The 20,903-nt window shown below is 58.0% G+C and overlaps 1 protein-coding gene and 1 long non-coding RNA gene across 7 annotated transcripts in view; one reads left to right on the top strand and one right to left on the bottom strand.

Moving 5' to 3' along the window:
• Positions 1 to 20,903, bottom strand: part of KDM4B (lysine demethylase 4B) — a 189,060-nt gene that overhangs the window by 76,733 nt on the left and 91,424 nt on the right. For all 6 annotated transcript variants that reach the window (XM_030936513.1, XM_030936514.1, XM_030936515.1 and 3 more), the window contains exons 7-8: positions 6,240 to 6,289; positions 654 to 757 (exon numbers count right to left, since the gene is read on the bottom strand). In XM_030936513.1, the coding sequence (XP_030792373.1) occupies positions 654 to 757; positions 6,240 to 6,289 (154 nt within the window). The remainder of the gene's footprint in view (positions 1 to 653; positions 758 to 6,239; positions 6,290 to 20,903) is intronic.
• Positions 6,214 to 19,992, top strand: LOC115899179. The gene is made up of 3 exons (XR_004058874.1): positions 6,214 to 6,321; positions 6,633 to 6,803; positions 19,682 to 19,992. It is a non-coding gene; the product is annotated as an uncharacterized LOC115899179 (long non-coding RNA).

The following is a 20,903-nucleotide window of genomic DNA, read 5'->3' as shown; positions in this document are numbered from 1 at the left end:
AGAACAGCCTGCTCTGCTCCTGGGACACCAAACCCCGTCCGTCAAACCAGGTGCAGGGAGGCCCCACCCCTGGCCTCAGGTCTCCTCCATCACAGCCTCCGCCAGCAGCCCCTGAAGCTGTGAACTGAATGAGTTCACAGTCTTCACAGTGCAGGAGAGCCTGATATATCATTTCTAAACAGGCAGTTCTCACCACGGCCAGGTGACATGGGCCGTGGGGTGCCTGAGACTGAGGGTGTGGCCTGGGGCAGTAGCAACCGAGTTCCCACCTTGGACGGGGCGAAGGGCTCTGCCCTCTGTTTCTTTGGCGGCTTCCTGCCAGGTCAGCAAGGGCCAGCCCTGCCCTTCCACCCCTGCGGTCAGTCCCTGCAGAGGGGCCTCTGATGACCACACCCAGGAGGAAGTTTTGGTTTGGTTTGGGAGGGGAGGGGAGGTTAACACTCCACCAGATTCAAGCTCTGTCATCCTCTCTCCCCCGTGGAAGAGCTGGAGGCTAACTGCTGAGCCACGCGGCCCTCCTCTGGCTTGCTAATCACTGTTCTAGAATCTTCTCCAGGGTTAAGCAGCTTATCTCCTGGGGTGTGTGTGGCCACCCGGGCTTGGGCCCAGTACCCACTCCACCCACAGGCGTGCAGGCTCCGCCCCGTACGCACCCGGCTGAAGGGGATCCCGTACTTCTTCAGGATGATGGGTGAGATGAGGGTCATCTTGTGCCGCAGGAAGGCGTCGCAGCCCTGCGAGCTCCCGGGGAAGAAGCCTAGGGCAGAAAAGACAGACATCGGTCTCCTGGCCACAGCCAGCCAGGGTCGGTGAGGATGCTGCCCTCTGGGCAGGCAGGCTCTTTCCTCCCACGGAGAGCGGGCATGTGGGAGCACAGAGCACAGTCGGACCTGCCCTTGGTTCTCAGGGCCCCAGTGCCCGCAGGTCAGGGGGAAGGAGATGCACAGGAGCCGCCCAGTGGTCACACCTTCTGGCCTCTGCGCAGCAACCATGTGAGCAGATGCCGGGACTCATCTCTGCCCAGCGGCGGGGGCAGCCCGGAGCCTCCTCACCATGGGAAGGACCAGGGTTACTTGTGTGACAAGGTGCCCACCCATGGCATACACTTGGATCCCTCACAGGGCACGGCTATGCAGAGACTTCCCCCTCTGACCTCCCCTGAGACTAAATCCACCATACCACAGCCCACACGGTCACTCGGTCAACGAGAGAGCACAATCCTGGGTAAAGGATGTGGTATGGCTGCTCTCGTCACTTGGTCAACGAGAGGACATGACCCTAGGGAAAGGACACAGTGTGGCCGCTCGCCTCCCGGAGCTGATGTTCTAGAACCAGACCAGCCAGGGATGGTGGGGAGTGAGCATTGCTGCCTCCCACTTAGGTACCTGCCTTCAAGGCCACGAACGAGACTGTGCGCCTGCCCCACACAGCACCGCGGGTGTCCTCACTATCACTGCACGGGTGAGGAAATCGAGGCCCGGGCCAGCAACTGACTCACCCTCAGCCCCAGCACTGCCAGGAAGTGGCAGAGTGGGCCTGACCCCGGCTGTGGTCGGGGCTCACAACCTCTTCCTGTTAGGCCGAGCTCAAAGCGGCGGGCTGTGTGCACATGTGTGGGGCTGGCTGTCCAGCAGTGCACGCCACAGCTTAAAGCAGTGCCTGGAAAACAGGCACTCACACCAGCGGCTCAGTGCCTTCCCAAACCTCATAGCCAGGCTGGGCACGGTGGCTCACACTGGGAATCTCGGCACTTTGGGAGGCCAAGGCAGGTGAATGGATCTCTTGAGGCCAGGAGTTGGAGACCAACCTGGTCAACATCACAAGACCCCGTCGCCACAAAAATAAAAATAAAAAATAAACCAAGCTTCCTAACTAGCACAGTTTAGGGACGTTTCCAAATCATAAGGTGAAGACCCGTGCATTTAAGGGTAAGGTAAGGACGCCCCGGCTTCCCGGCAGCAGCTGCTGAGGCCCACACCCCCCATGTTCAGCACAATCCCTGTACCGAAGGGGCTTCCCGGCAGCAGCTGGGCCCCCGGAACCAGCACCGGGGGAGCCAGACGGGCCCGAGCCAGGAAAGGCAGTTCAGGGAGGGGACTCGTCGCCTCATCTCAGGCACTTCCTGCTCCACCACCCACTCTGCCAGTGGCAACGGGCAGGAGGCTGGCCCAGGAGGCAGGAGGACGGGGGTCAGGTGTGGACTAGGGGAGGCCCGCCCGGGTGAAGCCCAGCTCCAGTACAGACTGCAGAGCCTAGGGCCTGCTCCCCACCAGCGCTGCTGGCTCTCCCCGGGCTGCGCCTGGGTCCTCTGCCCTGTGGCGGTAGAGAGCTACTGCTGAGTGGATGACAGAGGTGTGGGGTGTCATGCCTGCAGCAGACAGGGAGCCCACAGGCGTCCACCTCCCGCCCGGACTGACCAACAGCCTCGGCCAGCCCGAGGGCCCTTCGAGAAGCCTGCACAGACCTCAAGCGCCTCCAGGCCAGGACACACACTCAGTGGGTCGTTGGTGGAAGGTGGCACACGTGTATGTGACAGCACCAGCACACAGAGGCCCAGGCACACGGGGAGGCCGGAGAGCAGGGCCACGGTGTTTCTGGTGACACCTGGCCGCACAGGCACCACGGTGAGGTTTTGCAAAGTATAGGGGTTTGTCGAATCCAGCAACTTTTCTCTGCACTAAAAGCATTTCAATTAGAATTATGACTGCCTGCCACCCAGCCTGCCGGCCTCTCCGCAGTTCCTCTTTTTAATGCACAGTTTAAGTGGCTCTCATTAAAGCTCTAACAAAGGCGCACATTTTAAGTGATTAGCACCAATAAGGCACCAGCACATTAATGCTCTCTCCATAGGCTCCACAACTCTCCCGGCGAGCCCATGTGGAGCACAGCTATTCATTTTCCATATTAATCGCACATCCCTTCCACCGTCCCAATGACGGAGCCCAACACCTCCCCCAAAGAGTCTGGGAGGGGCACCTAGGAACACAAGCGGGGTCGGCTTTGCTCTCCCCAGCACTGCCCCAACCTGCCCCTCGCTGCCATCCAGAGGGCAGGACAGGCCTGAGCCAGAGGCCACAGCGGGCTCAAGGTGTTTCCACGCAGCCACAGGCATCTGGCACATCCCACCGCCCTTCCTGACCCTCCTCGGGGTTCCCAGCTAGGCTGGCTCCCAGAATTCTGGGAGCTGCTCTGCCCTGCTGAGGAGGGACTAGGGTCTCACTCTGTCACCCCGGCTGCAGTGCAGTGGCTTGATCACAGCTTACTGTAGCCTCGACTTCCCAGGCTCAAGCTATCCTCCCGCCTCAGCCTCCTGAGTAGCTGAGACTACAGATGCGCGCCACCACGCCTGACTAATTTTTACAGAGACAGAGTCTCATTATGTTCCCAAGGCTGGTATTGAACTCCTGGGCTCAAACGATCCTCTGATGTCAGCCTCCCAAAGCACTGGGATTCCAGGTGTGAGCCACTGCACCTGGCCAGAGAGTCCATATTTTCTAAGAACCCCTGTGAAAGCACCACAAAGAACTAATTCTTCCCTGGCTCCCCCTCACCTAGCCCAGGCACTGAGCCCTCTGCACACCTAGAAACCGAACCAGCCCTCCAGGTGCCTGGCCTGGCCTCAGGGTAGAACTGGTCACATTGCAGGGAGAGAGGATGTGGCAGTGCTTGGGGACAGTGGTGGCCCTGCCAGACCCTGCCTGCGGCCTCTCCAGCAGGCTCTTATCAACCTCTGCTTTTCTAATGCAAAAGTCACACTGGGTGAGAAGGGAGGAGACAGTGGCTAACTGTAGTCTCCATTGAATATGGAGGGGGAGAAGTGACTGGCAAGGATGGGGTGGCCTCTGGATCTGGGCACCAGAGAGCACCAGGAAGGGCCCACCTGGGTGAAGCCCAGCTCCAGTACAGACTGCGGAGCCTAGGGCCTGCTCCTCACCAGGGCTGCTGGCACTCCCCACGCTGCGTCTGCGTCCCCATCCCAGTGGCAACAGAGGTACTGCCGTGTGGACGACAGAGATGTGGGGTGTCACGCCTGCAGCAGACTGGGAGCCCACAGGCACTCCCTGACCGCTCAGTGAAGTTTTCTTCTGTGGCTTTCTAAGTGTGGCTGGCTGAATAATGGAACTTCAAGGCATCCATGTGCTGACCCCCGGGGCCTGTGAGTGTGACACCTTCCATGGTGAAAAGGACTTTGCAGATGGGACTGAGTTAAGGCTCTTGAGGTGGGGGAGCGCCCTGGCTACCCGGGTGGTCCGATGTCGTTCCGCAGGTCCTCAGAACAGCGAAGCAGAGGAACATTTGGTTAGAGCAGAGGCAAGTGAGGAGAGCAGAGGAAAGTGAGGAGACCAGAGACAGAGGCTGGAGTGATGTGGCCCAGGCCAAGGGATGCGGGCGGCCTCTAGATGCTGTAGAAGGCGGGAAACGGGTTCTCCCCTGGGGCCGAGTCAAAGGATGAGGGCGGCCTCTAGACGCTGGAAAAGGCGGGAAATGGATTCTCCCCTGAGGCCTCCAGATGGAGCTGGCCCTGCCTGCACCTGAGTTTTAGCTCCTTAATGGGCATTTTAGATCCCTGGCCTCCAGAACTGTGAGGAAATAAATGTGTGCTGTTTTCAGCCACTAATTCTGTGGTCATTTGTTACAGGAGCCTCAGGACGCTAACGCAATGCGGGGAATGTGTCTTAGCTTATGTCTTCAAATGTGTTTTGGAACTTGGTATTAAAAAAATACAATGGGAGAAATGCTTTAATCTGGCTTTTCTTTCCCAGCTTTAGTATGTAAGTGAGCTGGACCTTTGCTACAGCTTGCCTGTGACTGCAGAATTTCTACTATCAGAAGCATGCTCCTAAGACCAGGGTTCACCTGTGCATAAGAACAGGGCCCAGGTTTCCAACAGAAATGCTCAAAAATACCAAGAGCAAAGCCCTCAGTCCAGAAACCAGGAGACTGCGTGCCAGGAGAGCGCCCAGCCCACTCCTCAAGGACTTGCCTTCCCGTCCATCCCCGCCACTGAATCTGCCGCGCTTGGGCAACATTTCCTGCACAGCCACGCAGCTCCTGGCGCGATCTCTGTGACAGGAGACCCTGATTTCCCTAGAAAGACTGACAGTTCCCATCTCCAAAGCCAAAAGCCCATGGGAAGGGGGAAGAGAGCGTGTGGCGGGCATTCTTCGGCTCGAAGGTTTGGAAGGGACAGAGGACGGCAACCAGGCAGTCCCGGGAGCCTGTACTGAGGCTGGGCGAGAGCTCCTGGAAAAGCCGCGGCTGTCGTGTGCTGACCTGCCCGATGCCGTCCCTGAAGGGCGCGGTGCTCGGCCAGGGCCCTTTCGGTGCTGTCAGAGGAACGATGGGTCCTCACTGACCCTCACTCTGCATGCGCCCCAAGCTGTCCACCTGCCAGCCCGGAGGAGCCAGCTTGTGAGCGGCTAGGAACGGACCAGCAGGAGGGAGGAACTGCTTTAGCCAGCTGTCTTTTCATGACTTTCTGGGCACTCAGGAACAGTGAGGTGTCATGAAACTCGCACCCCTGTTGTGCTGTGACGCCGGTGCTGACATGGGAACCCTGCTCAGGTGCCTCAGGGCTGGGTGGTCGGGGAGTTCAGGGTGGCCCTACCCTGGGTGTCTCCAGGTGTCTGACTTGTTTCCAAGCACTCCCTCAGGCACATGCTGGGGACCTCTATGACAAACCCCTCCTTTCCCAAGAGTCCCCAGGGAGCATGTGAACGCGGGCTGGTGGCATCGCTGGTGAGGACATGTGCTGAAGGTGTCCAGGCTGGGTCCCAGTAGAGCAAGGGCAAATGCCGTGTGGCCACCATGTCAGCCCCCGCGCAGGTGGGCAGACTGCTGGCTGAACTGTCCCCTTTCCTAGGCTTTCTCAGAATTAGCAAGGGCACAGTGTGGGGCCGGGTGATGGAAGAAAAATGAACACAGGCTGCCCTCCCTGGGCCCTGGCAGCCTTTGACCAGGCCCAAGAAGTTTGCACTAAGAAAACTGGAAAACAGGAGTGTCTGGGCATTCTGTGTGAATTTCATGGAGACAAATCGCACAGCAGAAGGGCTTGAATCTGACCACGAGGGTGGGAGGAAATGGAAAAATCACACAGTAATGGCTCAAAGAATGTCACCACTCCCCAAAACCCAAACCCAAACCGCATCAGAGCCCGGGGGATGCCAGCTGCTCCTCCCCTCCCACAGGCCCCACCCACCCGGTCCCTGGTCCCCAGGGCCCTCGGGGCAGTCACCTACCGATGGCCAGCCGCTCCAGGCGCTTGCCGTGCTCTGGCGGGATGGCGTACCTGCGAGAGAAGGGAGGCACGTCAGAGGCAAGGTCAGTGGGGGCCACGTGTGGGGGTGTCCCTGGTGGGACCTGCCTCGGGGAGACACAGACAGTGCCCAGGGCAGAAACAAAGTGCAGTCATGGTCAGGGCTGTGTGGAGGGGATGGCTGGGGGCGGGGGCTTTCAGGATGGAATCCATAAGGAAGCGAGGGGGGCGGGTGGAGGAGCAGGGAGTGAGGACCATGGCTCGGTGGCTTGTGACACACTCAGAAAGCCAGGAGGGCGGGCGCTCCCGGCTAAGCGGCATTATACTTCGAGGAGGCTGAAAAGGCAATAGATAAAAGAAAGTACTGGAACTGCAGGTGGCGAGCAGGTCCTGGGGGACCGAGTTTGGAGGAGGAAGCATCTGGGGCCCCTGGAGCTGCCAGCCCACGTCATGGTCTCCAGGCCCACGTCCCCCGTTTCCTGGCACCGGGAGCCAACAGGGAAAAGCAGCTTTGGGAAGGAGAAAAGTTGCATTTGTCACCGACTTGGTAAGTTTTATTTTCGCACATTTTACGTGTGAAAGGTCAGCAAGGCCACGTCGTGAGGAAGAAGGGGCGCGGGATCGAGTCTGTCAGCAAGGCCACGTCGTGAGGAAGAAGGGGCGCGGGATCGAGTCTGTCAGCAAGGCCACGTCGTGAATAAGAAGGGGCGCGGGATCGAGTCTGTCAGCAAGGCCACGTCGTGGGGAAGAAGGGGCGCGGGATCGAGTCTGTCAGCAAGGCCACGTCGTGAATAAGAAGGGGCGCGGGATCGAGTCTGTCAGCAAGGCCACGTCGTGAATAAGAAGGGGCGCGGGATCGAGTCTGTCAGCAAGGCCACGTCGTGAATAAGAAGGGGCGCGGGATCGAGTCTGTCAGCAAGGCCACGTCGTGAGGAAGAAGGGGCGCGGGATCGAGTCTGTCAGCAAGGCCACGTCGTGAGGAAGAAGGGGCGCGGGATCGAGTCTGTCAGCAAGGCCACGTCGTGAGGAAGAAGGGGCGCGGGATCGAGTCTGTCAGCAAGGCCACGTCGTGAGGAAGAAGGGGCGCGGGATCGAGTCTGTCAGCAAGGCCACGTCGTGAGGAAGAAGGGGCGCGGGATCGAGTCTGTCAGCAAGGCCACGTCGTGAGGAAGAAGGGGCGCGGGATCGAGTCTGTCAGCAAGGCCACGTCGTGAGGAAGAAGGGGCGCGGGATCGAGTCTGTCAGCAAGGCCACGTCGTGAGGAAGAAGGGGCGCGGGATCGAGTCTGTCAGCAAGGCCACGTCGTGAGGAAGAAGGGGCGCGGGATCGAGTCTGTCAGCAAGGCCACGTCGTGAGGAAGAAGGGGCGCGGGATCGAGTCTGTCAGCAAGGCCACGTCGTGAGGAAGAAGGGGCGCGGGATCGAGTCTGTCAGCAAGGCCACGTCGTGAGGAAGAAGGGGCGCGGGATCGAGTCTGTCAGCAAGGCCACGTCGTGAGGAAGAAGGGGCGCGGGATCGAGTCTGTCAGCAAGGCCACGTCGTGAATAAGAAGGGGCGCGGGATCGAGTCTGTCAGCAAGGCCACGTCGTGAGGAAGAAGGGGCGCGGGATCGAGTCTGTCAGCAAGGCCACGTCGTGAATAAGAAGGGGCGCGGGATCGAGTCTGTCAGCAAGGCCACGTCGTGAGGAAGAAGGGGCGCGGGATCGAGTCTGTCAGCAAGGCCACGTCGTGAATAAGAAGGGGCGCGGGATCGAGTCTGTCAGCAAGGCCACGTCGTGAATAAGAAGGGGCGCGGGATCGAGTCTGTCAGCAAGGCCACGTCGTGAATAAGAAGGGGCGCGGGATCGAGTCTGTCAGCAAGGCCACGTCGTGAGGAAGAAGGGGCGCGGGATCGAGTCTGTCAGCAAGGCCACGTCGTGAATAAGAAGGGGCGCGGGATCGAGTCTGTCAGCAAGGCCACGTCGTGAGGAAGAAGGGGCGCGGGATCGAGTCTGTCAGCAAGGCCACGTCGTGAATAAGAAGGGGCGCGGGATCGAGTCTGTCAGCAAGGCCACGTCGTGAATAAGAAGGGGCGCGGGATCGAGTCTGTCACCAAGGCCACGTCGTGAATAAGAAGGGGCGCGGGATCGAGTCTGTCACCAAGGCCACGTCGTGAATAAGAAGAGACGTGGGATCAAGTTTGTGAACAGAGGAAGCCAAGTGGGGGGCGTCCCGCTCGCGCTGCACCGGAAGCTGGAGACCTGCGAAGCTGGGACTCTCTTCCCCGGAGGGAAGGTGGGCACCAGGAGCTGCAGCCTTGAGGGGAGCGAGAAGCCCCAATGCCAACAGGGACACCACCCAGCCCACCCGAGACCTCCGGCAAAACAGAAACCTCATCTCCAAGCGAAGGGGACCAGGACAAGGACGAGGACGAGGACGCACAGCTGACTGCCGGCTGAGGTTGGCCAAGTCCTGCCCCCAACCCCCGCTCCAGAGTAACAAGGCCAACAGTTCCCGTTCTAGAACAGTCACACAGATGAGAGGACACGCGACGCGACATGGTCTCTCCCCCACACCCCCCAGGGCAGAAGCAAGACAAAGGAACGTTCAGAGGGTGGGAGACAGCCCCTGCTCCGCTACAGCCCCTTCCAACTGAAAGGCCACTTTGCTTTTTAATGAAATAAAGAAGCCAGGCGCGGTGGCTCATGCATGTCATCCCAGCACTTCAGGAGGCCGAGGCAGGCAGATCATCTGAGGTCAGGAGTTTAAGACCAGCCTGGCCAACATGGTGAAACCCCTCCTCTACCAAAAATACAAAAATTAGCTGGGCCTGGTGGCGGTGGCCTGTAATACCAGTTACTCGGGAGGCTGAGGCAAGAGAAGTGTTTGCACCTGGGAGGCAAAGAAGCAGTGAGCCAAGATGGTGCCACTGCACTCCGGCCTGGGCGACAGAGTGAGACCTCAAAAAAAAAAAAAAAAAAAAAAAAAAAAAAAAAAAAAGCCGGTGCGGTGGCTCACGCCTGTAATCCCAGCACTTTAGGGGACTGAGGTGGGTGGATCACAAGGTCAGGAGTTTGAGACCAGCCTGACCAACAAGGTGAAACCCCGTCTCTACTTAAAATACAAAAATTAGCCGGGCGTGGTGGCAGGCGCCTGTAATCCCAGCTACTCAGGAGGCTGAGGCAGGAGAATTGCTTGGATCCAGGAAGTGGAGGCTGCAGTGAGCTGAGATCGCACCAGAGCACTCCAGCCTGGGCAACAGAGCGAGACTGTCTCAAAAAAATTAAAAAAAATAAAAATAAAAATAAATAAGGAGGGGGCAAGAGCTGGAGATGAGGCGAACATCACAGAGTTTCTGCTCTAACAGGACACAAGTAATTAATTTCTGGGCATGCTCCCAGGGTCCCTGGCCGAGGCGACCCCAGCACCTTCAACTCTGTCGTCCTCAGAAAGTCTTTCTTCCATTGTCTGGACAGAGGTGCGTTCCTCTTTTTTAAATGGGCTTTTACCGTTTACATCAAGATAAGAAAAGTTAATCCCAATCCAAAGCACCTTTGTGGGATTAAAGACCCCCTCCACACAGGGAATAAAACCCTCTGCTCCTTCCGGGAAGATGCCGGGGGCGGGAAGGAACTAATTTATAGCTCCAAGGCTGCGATGATTAATGCCGTATCCCCAGCCTACAATGCTGCTCCACTTAATTACTGCCTGTAATTGGGAGTTGTAAAGATAAGATTAATTGAATCTGGTGAATGTTAAAAGTTTAATACATTGGAACGTGGCTCCGGCGTTATCAGAAAGCACAGACTGCGGGACGCCGGCCCAGCGTTCAGAGGAGCGGCCCCCAGAGAAATCACAAGGGACTCTTGGACAGGAGACAGGACAGCCACAGAGACTTCCAGGCTCCGCCACTGCCAGCGCCCAACAGCGAGCTGCACCTCCCACCGCCCAGAACAACCCAGCGACGGCCTCGGGGACCAGATGACCTGCTGCTGGCAGACCCACCTCCCAGCCACCCCCAAGGACGCAGGTGGAAGAAAAACCTCAGTTTCCAAGAGAAAGTGCCAGGATAGGGCTCTAAGGACAGCCAGAGCTGAGCGAGGCTGGAGGCACCATGCTCCATCCACGCCGGGCTGAAGGCTCGCTCAGGTTCACTTAGGGGAGCAACCCCAGGATGGGGGACTAGAATTGGCCTCGGGGCCTGCTTCTCACACCAAGGCTCTCTGGGTGTCCGGAAAAGCCCAGTTCAAAGGACAGGGTTGCAACGGCACCGGTGGGCAGGCCAGGGAGCTGGCGGATTGAAGCAGACGCACGACAGAGACCCACAGTCACCACAGGAGAAGAGACTCAGGGAGGCTTCGGGCCTCCCAGAGGGGCGTCTCAGCGGGGTCCTCCGCCCAGGCCCCCAAAGAGCGAAGGATGCATAGCCCTCTCCTTGTAGTCCCTGCTCGGGGCCATGCTGGGGCATCCCTGACATTTGGCCTTGGCTCTGGAGGAAAAAACAAACAGGCAAAAGCAGCTATTTGGGTTGGAAATGTTTGTTCACTAAAGCTCGAGGCAGGGGAGCATCTGTCTGGCTATCAGCGAGCAACTTCTCGGGCTGTAAAACCAAGTCAGGCTTATCGGCCACCGACACGGGGAGGCAGTTTGTCTCGCTCCCTGGGAGCTCGGTTCCCATCGCAAGGCCAAACTTCATGGCTAAAATCAATCAGCTTTGCCTGCCTGCGACCCCAAGAGGTCTCTTTCTGGACACGACAGCCCTGTGTGCCCGGGTAGCATGGGGCTCTTGCATGCTTTCTGGACAGACGGCTGCCCAGGCCCTCTGGCTCCCGTGCAGGGGCCACTGGTCCCTAGGTGGGCCTGCTCCCAGCCTTCCTCTTCCGTCCAGCTCTGAGATGCTACTGGCTCCATGTCCTGCACGGGCCCTGCCCACAAGCCCCCAGCATTCTCTCCCTCCTCTCCCTCCCCCATGCCAGCACCACCTCCTGCTGACACAAAGGCCCCCACACCAGCCTCTGTCCTCTGACTCCATCAACCTCCCCAGGCCCCCGCAAGGGCTGGCCACTTCTCACCCGCTAGAGCCCTGGAGGCCAGGTCAACGCACGTGTCCCTCCTTTCTGGCATCTTCAGAGCACATCCCCAGGACTGGGGCTGTGGGTGGCTGGCCCTCTGCAGCCATCAGCTCTCCCTAAGCCAGGGGCAGGGTGCGGAGGGTCTGTGGCCCAGCGCACAGGGATTGCTGGAAGAAGCTGCAGAGGTCAAGACAAAGGAACCAGGAAGAGCAACTCCTGGAACCTGGTGGGTCTGTGCAAGGCAGAACAGGCCACAGGGCTTCGGAGGGCAGAGTCAGAAATGTTAAGGGGATGGGAGACTTAGCTCAGTGCAGTGAGGATTCTTCCAGCAAGCGAAGCTCTCCGAGCACGGAGCAGGCACCTTGGGGTGTCTGGGCGGGGGCTGAAGACAGTGCCGTTGAGGAGGCTGCCAGGGGAACCTTTGGGAGGGAGGGGCGGCCTGTACAGGTGCCTCAGGTACCCCTGGCCTTTCCTGGAGGAATCTGGTTCTAAATCAGGGCAAATGCAATAAGCAAGTGCCCCTCTGAGGACTCACATCGACCGGGACATGGGACCCAGGACCTAGGACCCAGGCATCGCCATTTCTCTGCACCTCTGTCCATAGCACCGCCTGCAGGGTCTCCATCTCCATGTTCTCAAAGCCCTGCCTGCCTGCCCCCTGCACCCACTCCCTCTGTTCTAAAACGCTCTATACAAGCCTTTCTGGAAGACGGTAAACCACAAAGTCAAAGAAACTCAGCTCCGCGTCTCCAGCCTGGGCTCTGGAGCCATCTACCTGGTAACCACTCCTGGTGCCTGGTGCTGGCCGCGGAGGGCTCCACAAGCTCCGTAAGAGCCACACGTGGTGGTGACCGGCAGGCCGAGAAAGAAACCCAGGCATCGGACGCCCTTTCGGACAGTCAGTCGTGTGCAAGCCAAAGCAGCAAGGGTGAGAAAATAAAACAATAGGAGAGACAGACACCAGGATGTGGCCCCCCTGGAGCCGGGGACACGAGACACACGAGGTCACACGATGGTGAACAAACAAGACGATGGCCCAGCAGTGCACCAGCTCCTAGACCCGTGGGAAGACACATGTGAGGCGGCACAGTGACCCACCAACGAGGACACGAGTTCCGGAAGGAAGGACACCCTGCCGCAGGGAAGGTGGGTGTGCAGGCACCAGCAGGGGAGCTGCCCCCGGACCCTCTGCCTTCCCAGGTTTCTCTTTTACACTTTGAGGTGCTTTGAGTAGTGAATGTCACCAACCTTACACTTACTGCCACCCAAGAAAGGCAAAGCTAAAAGCCTCAAAGCCACCCACAGACAAGAGTGGGGCCAGGCACCTCTCAGGGGCTGGGACCCACAAGCAGAGAGCGACTGAGGTTGAGCCCTGCGGCCTGACACGCACGAGTCTGACCAGTGTCCAAAGACGCCAGTCACACGGGAGGTCAGGGTTGCAGCAAGGACCGGGCCCCGACGTGGGCAGCAACGAGCCGCATGTTTCTGTTTCAGTGCGGAGGCCAGAGGGTGGGGACGCCCCACCAGGCTCAGCCAGTGTGCTGAGATCAGGCCTGTCCGGGAAGGTGGCAGAGCTGTCCCGGGCCCTGACAGCCTTGCTTCTGCTTGTGCAGTTCCCCAGGGGCTCCTGGCGAGGGGTGGGCGAAGCTTTGCCAAGGGCCCCAGCAGAAGCCCCCGGCCGTGCAGAGGAGGGGATGGACGGCAAGCAGCTCATGAGATGAAGCTGAAGCTGGAGCTGGAGCCGGAGCCAGAGCCAGGGAATCAAAGCAAAGGCGTTCTCTGCAGGCAGGTGCTCACCTCCAGCCAGGGAACGGGCCGCTGTCATCTCGCCGCCACCCGGCCCGGGGAAGAGTCTTCCCGTCCGCTGCAGAGGATGCTATTAATAGTGTAATTTTCTTGGTGTTTTGTTTATTCCCCCGGAATGGCTTGATGGATGTGAATAATTACCAGACTATAAAAGCCAGCAAATGTGCTATTTTCTATCGCTCTAAATCATCAAACAAATAAAGTGTGAAACAGCATTTTTGAATATAATTTTCCCCTCTAATGGCTTAGAATTATTTCAAGAACAATGAAAATAAATAAGCAAATGCCTTTGAGTTAAAAATTAAATGAGTGTGTCAGGAAAGGGAACACAGGCCGTCCTGGGCAGCCGGGACCTGCCCGGGAGCCCTTAGCTACGACAATGGTGAGCAGACGGGCTTGGGGCCGCACGGCCCAGGCCACCCCTGGGTGCCATCTCACAGAGCCCTATCCGGCTCCATAAAAGCATGGCCCTCACTGGGCTCTGCGAAGCAGGTGCTGTGGCTCCTCCTGGGCTGGGTGATGCTGCATGGTGGGGCTGCCTGCTTCACCTGCCTGCTTCACCTGCCTGCTTCACCTGTGGGCACTGCCCGCCTAGCTGATGCCCCAGCACCCCCAAACACCCTGCCTGCCACGGCCGAAGCACACCGCACCTGGCCTCGGAACCCGAGGCAGAGGGGGTGGGGGTCCAATATCCTGCCCCCCTCACAGCCTCTGCCTCCCCCAGCCATGGGCAGGCAATGCCAGCAGGGCCACTGCCTCTCAGACCAGGCAGGAAACCTGAGATCGGGCAAAGTCTCTAGATGAGGGGTGTAATGCTGGCGCCAGCCACACATGTCCCCACCACACCTACCAGCTGCCCCAGGCTCCCTACCTGGGCGGCCCTTCCACAACGACCAGGTAACTCCCACGCCCTCTCCCTCCTGCTGCAAGGGGAATGGGCTCCTTGGAGGTTCTCAAGCCAGGGCTCTGTGGCCCCTCACCTCTGGCAGTGGCCCCTGCCTGGTACCATCTTGCTCGGTCCCTGTGGATGGCTCCGAACCAGGAGACGAGACATCACAGTGGAAGGTTTTCTTTTAAGATTCGTGCACCTTTCTCCCAGGTGACAGTGGCACTTGGAATCCATTCCATGGCCCAGCCTGACAGCTCCTGCCAGTGGAGGCTCTCGGCAACTAGGTGTCAGGGATGAAAACGCTCTCCTCCCTGTCCCCCGCTCCCCGCCCCCACCGCCGAGGTACGTGTGCCAAGAGCGGGGGTCCGACCGGGAGCCCTTCAGAGATGTCGGCGCAGCCCAACGCGTGCTGGAGGGTGAGGAAGTTAATTTCACAGTGTCTGCACAGGCCTGGGCAGACGGGCCCTCGCCATTTAATGCGCTATCATCACAGACACAGAACCAGGGAGGCAGAGCCCGTGCACACCATGCTGCAAGTACCCGAGACCAGGTGTCAGGTTGGACAGAGGCCACCTGGCAGAGTGAGCCGCCCACGCAAGCTCAGGAAGGCCATGGCAGATCCAAATGCCAGCGGCGCCCCCAGGACCCCAAGTGGCAAGCAGAACAGAAAAGCCATGGTGATCGCCACCCTTGCAACAAAGCCCTACAGTGGCCCTGGCCTGCGACCCAGCAAGATGGCTCTGGCCCACTGCCCTGTGGCTGGCACAGGCTGGGAAGGAGAACAAGCCGGCTACAGGGTGGGCTTCCTGTGAGACCCAACAGAGAGCTGTTGTCTCAGCCCCACACCCATGCAAGCCCCTCAGCCGACATGCAGTCCCGGAGCTAGCTGAAGACGAGCCAGGCCAGGGCGGCTCCTCTGCTCTACTCCTCAGAGCCGGAGGTGACTAGGCCAAGGATGCACAGGCCTGTGCGGTGGCACTGTGCTGCACCATGTCAACTCCGTCCACGAAAATGGCCAAGTTCTCCAAGCGCCTTCCATGTATGCTATGGAAATTACACCTCAAACAAAGCTGTTCACAGGAAACTGAGGACCTGTTCACCACACTGAGGACACAAGGACCAGCGAGCCACAGTCCCTGCCTGAGCTGCTGGGCTCAGTGCCACAGACGCACTTGGCTCTTCGGAGTGTCTTCAGTGTTGTGGAGTCCAGGGTGTCCACCAAGTTAACACAGGCCCCACCAGAAACCCTGAAGAGACCAGGTCACAGACATCCTCTCTGGAAAAGGCACCAGGCCCAGGTGGTTTTAATGAATCCTACCCAATAACCTTCATCAAAAGGGACAGTGCTCATGTACACACACGGCTGGCAAGCAGCAGGGAAGATCTGATGTTACTGAGCTCGTTTTCTGCATCTGGCATATTTTCCCAATGGATGAATAAATGAACGAATGGGAAACCCTATCACCAACAAAGAACACACAAGAAAATGGTCCGTCAGTCCCACCTGTATGTAAAAATCCTAAACACAATATTAGTGAGTCAAGCACAGTAGGCTATGGCAAGACCAAGAAGAGTTTATCACCAAGGTTGCAGAGACATTCCAAAAATTAATATCTATCGAAAATTCCAAAGCATTCGGTACAAAATTCTCAGGCAACCAGGACTAACAGGGACTCTCCCACAATCACCTTCACGGCGAGGCAGGAGAGGACATAATCTGCCCGTCATCACAGCACGCATCACACTGCCAATGTGATACATCAAGAAAAAGACAAACAGTTTAACAAGCAGAAGGGATAATACAAACTTCTTTTTTTTTTTTTTTGAGACAGAGTCTTGCACTGTCGCCCAGGCTGGAGTGCAGTGGCCGGATCTCAGCTCACTGCAAGCTCCGCCTCCCGGGTTCACGCCATTCTCCTGCCTCAGCCTCCCGAGTAGCTGGGACTACAGGCGCCCGCCACCTCACCTGGCTAGTTTTTTTGTATTTTTTAGTAGAGATGGGGTTTCACCATGTTAGCCAGGATGGTCTCGATCTCCTGACCTCATGATCCGCCCATCTCGGCCTCCCAAAGTGCTGGGATTACAGGCTTGAGCCACTGCGCCTGGCCCAAACTTCTTAAAATCATAATATAAACATCTAAACAAGGTGTGATGGTGCATGCCTGTGTTCCCAGCTCCTCAGGATGCTGAGGCAGGAGGATCACTTGAGTCCAGGAGGTTGAGGCTGCAGTGAGCCATGACTACACCACTGCATGCACTCCAGCCTGGGCAACAGAGGGAGACCCTGTCTCTTAAAAAAAAAAAAAAAAAAGGAAAAAGAAAAAAAGAAAAAGCTTAATTATAACATAAGTTTCTACTTAGGAAATCTAAGCAAACAAACTGGTAAAACTATAGAATTAAACACAGCCCAGTGAGGTGGCAGAATTAAAAAAAAAAAATAAACAAAAAGAGGGTTTCCTCTACAGCAGAAAGAACATTAACAGAACAGTCTAAACCCACTAGGGTAAACCTGTCCCTCGTCTAGGGTGGAGGAGCAGGAATTTTCACCACAAACAAGGTCACACACAGACCTGGTAGCGTGCTTACCTGCTGTACTCACAGGCTCTGACCTGGGAAGCGGGCACCCACCTGGGTAAAACCCCTCCACACCCCTGCAACAGTGCATGGGGACGGGCGGAAGGAAGGGCAGGTGCCAGAGCTCACCACACAGGCACGAGAAGCAGGAAAAGTATGCTACCAACGGCCACCCCAGGAAGACGGGTCGCCCAGGACAGGTGACCACCCCACAGATCAGTCTGGCAAGATGAAGATGTTAGAAAAAACACCTGCGCAGGCAAGGGAGTGGATCCACAGGCCAGGACACACAGACAACCCGGGAACTGCCAAGAACACTGAGGTCCCGTATCCCGGCGGAGAGAGAGGGAGAGGAGCTGTCACCAACCCCAGCCTGTTGGGAGGGAGAGATCACAGGGGACCGGACAGAGGGCGGGAAAAGGAAGAGTGAGACCCTTTCCCAAAGACTCACAGAAGAAATGGAAGTCCCAGAGCAGGTGTAGGTCCCATGGGGAAGGCTCTAGCCCTGGCATTCTGCCGGGCCGGCCCTGTTCCCCCAGACACCCGCGCTGCAGAAATGGAGCCAGGCCTGGGCTGCACAGCTCCTCCCGAGGCGGCGACAGAACTCCTCCTATGTCTCATGGAAAGCTACCCTATTTCTTCCTTCCCTTTTTCTTTTTTTGAGACAGGGTCTTTGCTGCAGCCTCAAATTCTCAGGCTCGAGCAATATTCCCTCCTCAACCTCCCATGTAGCTGAAAGATGACAGGTGTGCACCACCACACCTAATTTTTTCTTCTTTTTTTGTAGAGATGGAATCTCGCAACGTTGCCCAGGCTGGTCTCGAGCTCCAATGGCTGGCTCAAGCAATCCTCCGGCCTCAGTCACCCAAACCTCTGGAATTACAGGCATCAGCCAGCCTGCCTATTTCTACTGGAAAAATCCTCTTCCATGGAACCTTGTCCTGGGGAGAGGCCACCTCCCTCATTTGTCCCCAGCACAGGGGCCCCTTTATGTGACAGATACTAACACTTGCTCGGGAGATAGGATCTGCCAGGGACCAGGGAGGTTTGTTCCCAGGAAACAGCCTTATTGAGCTGAAGCGGCTTTATCTTTAATGGATCGTTTTACAGGACAATAGATGATGGAATTTGGTATCTTAAACCAGCAGTGTCAATGATTTCAAATAATGACATTTTTATTGAGACACACAGGAGACCAACAGAGTCCTGGGAGCGCTGGCTCAGGGAAGATGGGGAGCCTCGGATGGGGAGAGCCACCCACAGCAATGCCAGACAAACAGGAGCCACAGGTGGGAGGAGACACAGAGCTCTCAGCTCTTGCAGGGCCAGCCAGAAGACTTCATTCCTGGCACGGTGCCGTGGGTGGCCCGCCCTGCTCTCCCAGGCCACGAGGTGTCACCACACTGGCCCTCAGGAACCTGGGCTGGGTCAGCACCCCGAGGAACCGTGCAAACTTCACACACCACCAACCCACTTTAATTAGGAGCAGACTGCCCGAGGCAAGCCGTGTCGTGCCTGCAATTAAAGGCCGGATTGGAGGCATCTGATCCCCAGCCCTGATTTATTTTAGGCCCACAAATTACTTTTATTATATGACAAGGCCAAAAATGCAAAGTCATGTGCAAGTTGTTTGCGATGTTTTTCCTGCAGCCTTGCCAGGAAAGCTGTGGGAGTGCCCGTCACAGGGGAGGGCATGCAGGGCAGGTGCCCAGCGACACAGTGGTGGCTGTCAGGTTTGGACACAGTGCCAGGGACACAGGGCCATTGGCACACAGCAACCTCCCTCAAGTGCCCGCTGTCAAACCGGCCTGAATTTCTGCTCATCAACAACCAGGAGGCAGCCCCCACCATGCCCAGACCCACGGCCCTCCTCCAGCGTTACTCGACCTGGGTGGGGTCTTGTCGCCCAGGCTGGAGTGCAGTGGGGCAATCTCGGCTCACTGCAACCTCTACTTCCCAGGTTCAAGTGATTCTCTTGCCTCAGCCTCCCGAGTAGCTGGGACTACAGGTGCCCACCACCACGTCCAGCTAAGTTTTGTATTTACAGTAGAGACAGGGTTTCACCACATTGGTCAGGCTGGTCTCAAACTCCAGCCTCAGGTGATCCGCCCACCTTGGCCTCCCAAAGTGCTAGGATTACAGGCATGAGCCACCGTGCCCGGCCCATGGCTCCCTTTTGTCCAGAGCAGTGAGGGATCACCCAGCCAAGATCAGCACCCACATAAGCCCAGCCCCATGGGGCCTCGACACGGGCCCAAGGAGGTGCTGGACTGGTGGCAGCTCTGAGGCCCTGAAAGGCTGTGGGGAGGAGGCAGCAGAGAATTTGAGAAGCTGCTCTGGCACCAAGCTCTGCAGAAGGCCAGTTGGGCACCAGGCCGATGCACCCATGGCAGGAGTGAGCCACACGCAGGCATCCCGGAGAGGCAATGGGGCGTGAGGCGCTGGTGGGAGTCTGAGTCTTTGTGTGCAGAGCGCGGTCTGGACACCTGCAGGCTGTGGAGGCTCCCATCTATTAAAATGCACTGATGCCTCTAGGCTTACATTTATTTCACCACCGGCGTCCACAGACACACAGCACCCACTGAACCTCATGAGGAAACACGGTGACAGCCAGGCCCCGGTGACCCAGATGGCCCGGGGCATCCTAAATGGCGCACTTAATGATGGGACCAGCTTTGGAGAGCACGGGAGTGAAACTGTCTGACACACAGGCCGACGGCCATGGGAATACACACTTCTGCTTCTATGACCTAAGCCTTAGCCTGTGCCCACCACAGGCAGAGGCCGCAGGAAGATATCGGGTCCCTCCCTGGGCCTCGGGGACTGGGGCTGGGCTCTGGACCTCCGAGACGGTTTGGCTCACGCACAGGTTAAGTCTGCTCGGCTCGCAATCAGGTCAGGGAGAGCAGGCGACCCGAGCCCTCGGCAGGAGGCTGCTGAATGAGAGCCATTAGCATCGCTGTCATCGGCCCCATCCTGCGCCCGCCCCGTTTCATCGGAAGGCAGCCAGCGCTCCTGTCCCCTGCTGCTGGCGAGTGTGGAGGGGAGGAAGCTGTGTGCTGCCCAATTTTTAAGCAAAGATAACGAAAACTCTCTCCTCCCGCAGATTTGCAGCCATCTCCCTTCTGGGGAGCCGAACCCCGCCGGCACCAGCCTTGCTGAAGGGAGAGAAATTTGCATGGAAACTAGGCCCTGCACTCAGAACCCAAACCTCTGATGCCTACGGAGACCGGGTGGGCGGGCGACTCCGGGTCAGGGCCAGCCTTACTGGCTGCGGTAGGAGGGACCCGTGGGCGCACACAGACCCCCACAGCCTGAATAAACTCCTCATCCAAACAGTGCCTGGCGGGATTATCTGAAGATGGGAATTCACGCCCAGTGATGACATTTCAAACAGAACTAACAGTTTTTTAAAGTGGTGGGCAGGGACAGGATGCCGGTGACTCGCCTGGCACGCCACAGCCTAGAAGCAGGCGCCGGGTTTGTTTGGCTCCTGCCTCCCTAAAGCAAAAATCCTGCGGCCTCACAAGCAACACGAGCCAGCGTGTGCACTGCCACTCCAACCCGAAGCGCCTGCTTTGAACAAAAGACTCCAAAATGAAGGCCATCTGCTCCTGCCAGACCAAGCCAGCGGGTGAGTAAGGGGCAGCATTCAGGACTCAGCACACGACGTGGGGCAGGGGCTGGTCAGACAGTGTGAGGCTAAGGCGGCCCCTGCAAGGTCCAGAGCCAGCGCTGGCTCCCACCACACCCAGGCCCTGGCCCGACAGCCCGCTCCCACAACCACTCCATTCTCCTGGAACATGGCCAAGAGTAGTAGCTCCCCTACTTAGGAATCTTCTGTGCCCCCCTCATGCCCCTGCTCCTGAGCTGGTCATTCGTCCTCCCCTCACCAGGCTCCCCTCCTCCCTCAGTCCTCAGAGACCCCCGGTCTCCCTGCCTCCATCCCAAGGGCTCCTAGGCCTGGCACTGCTCTGGGGGTTAGGCGTGGGGTGTCTGGCTGCCCAGCCACACCAAAGGCCCTTCCCAATGGCTTCTGCTTCTGACGCAGCTCATGCTGGGCCCTGAGCAGGCATAAAAACTCTGTCAGGGCTTGAGCAGACCCATCTCTTCAACCTTGAGACCCTGTTGGCTGAGACCCTGCAGGGCACACATGGCAGGAAAGAGAAGGCTTACCCGCCCTTTCCCAGCTGGACACGTGGTCAGACTACATTTCCCAGGCTCCCTTGATGCAAGGTGTGGTCACGTGATTGGGTGCTGGCCAATGAGGTGTGGGCAGAAGTGGTGGGCCCTGCCCTCAGACATGGCCCCTTAAGCAGCCCATCAAT

This window comes from Rhinopithecus roxellana, chromosome 8 (assembly GCF_007565055.1).
Source record: "Rhinopithecus roxellana isolate Shanxi Qingling chromosome 8, ASM756505v1, whole genome shotgun sequence".
NCBI lineage: Eukaryota > Metazoa > Chordata > Mammalia > Primates > Cercopithecidae > Rhinopithecus > Rhinopithecus roxellana.
The sequence above is the reverse complement of the archived record's forward strand: the minus strand, read 5'-3'. Positions and strand labels throughout refer to the sequence as shown.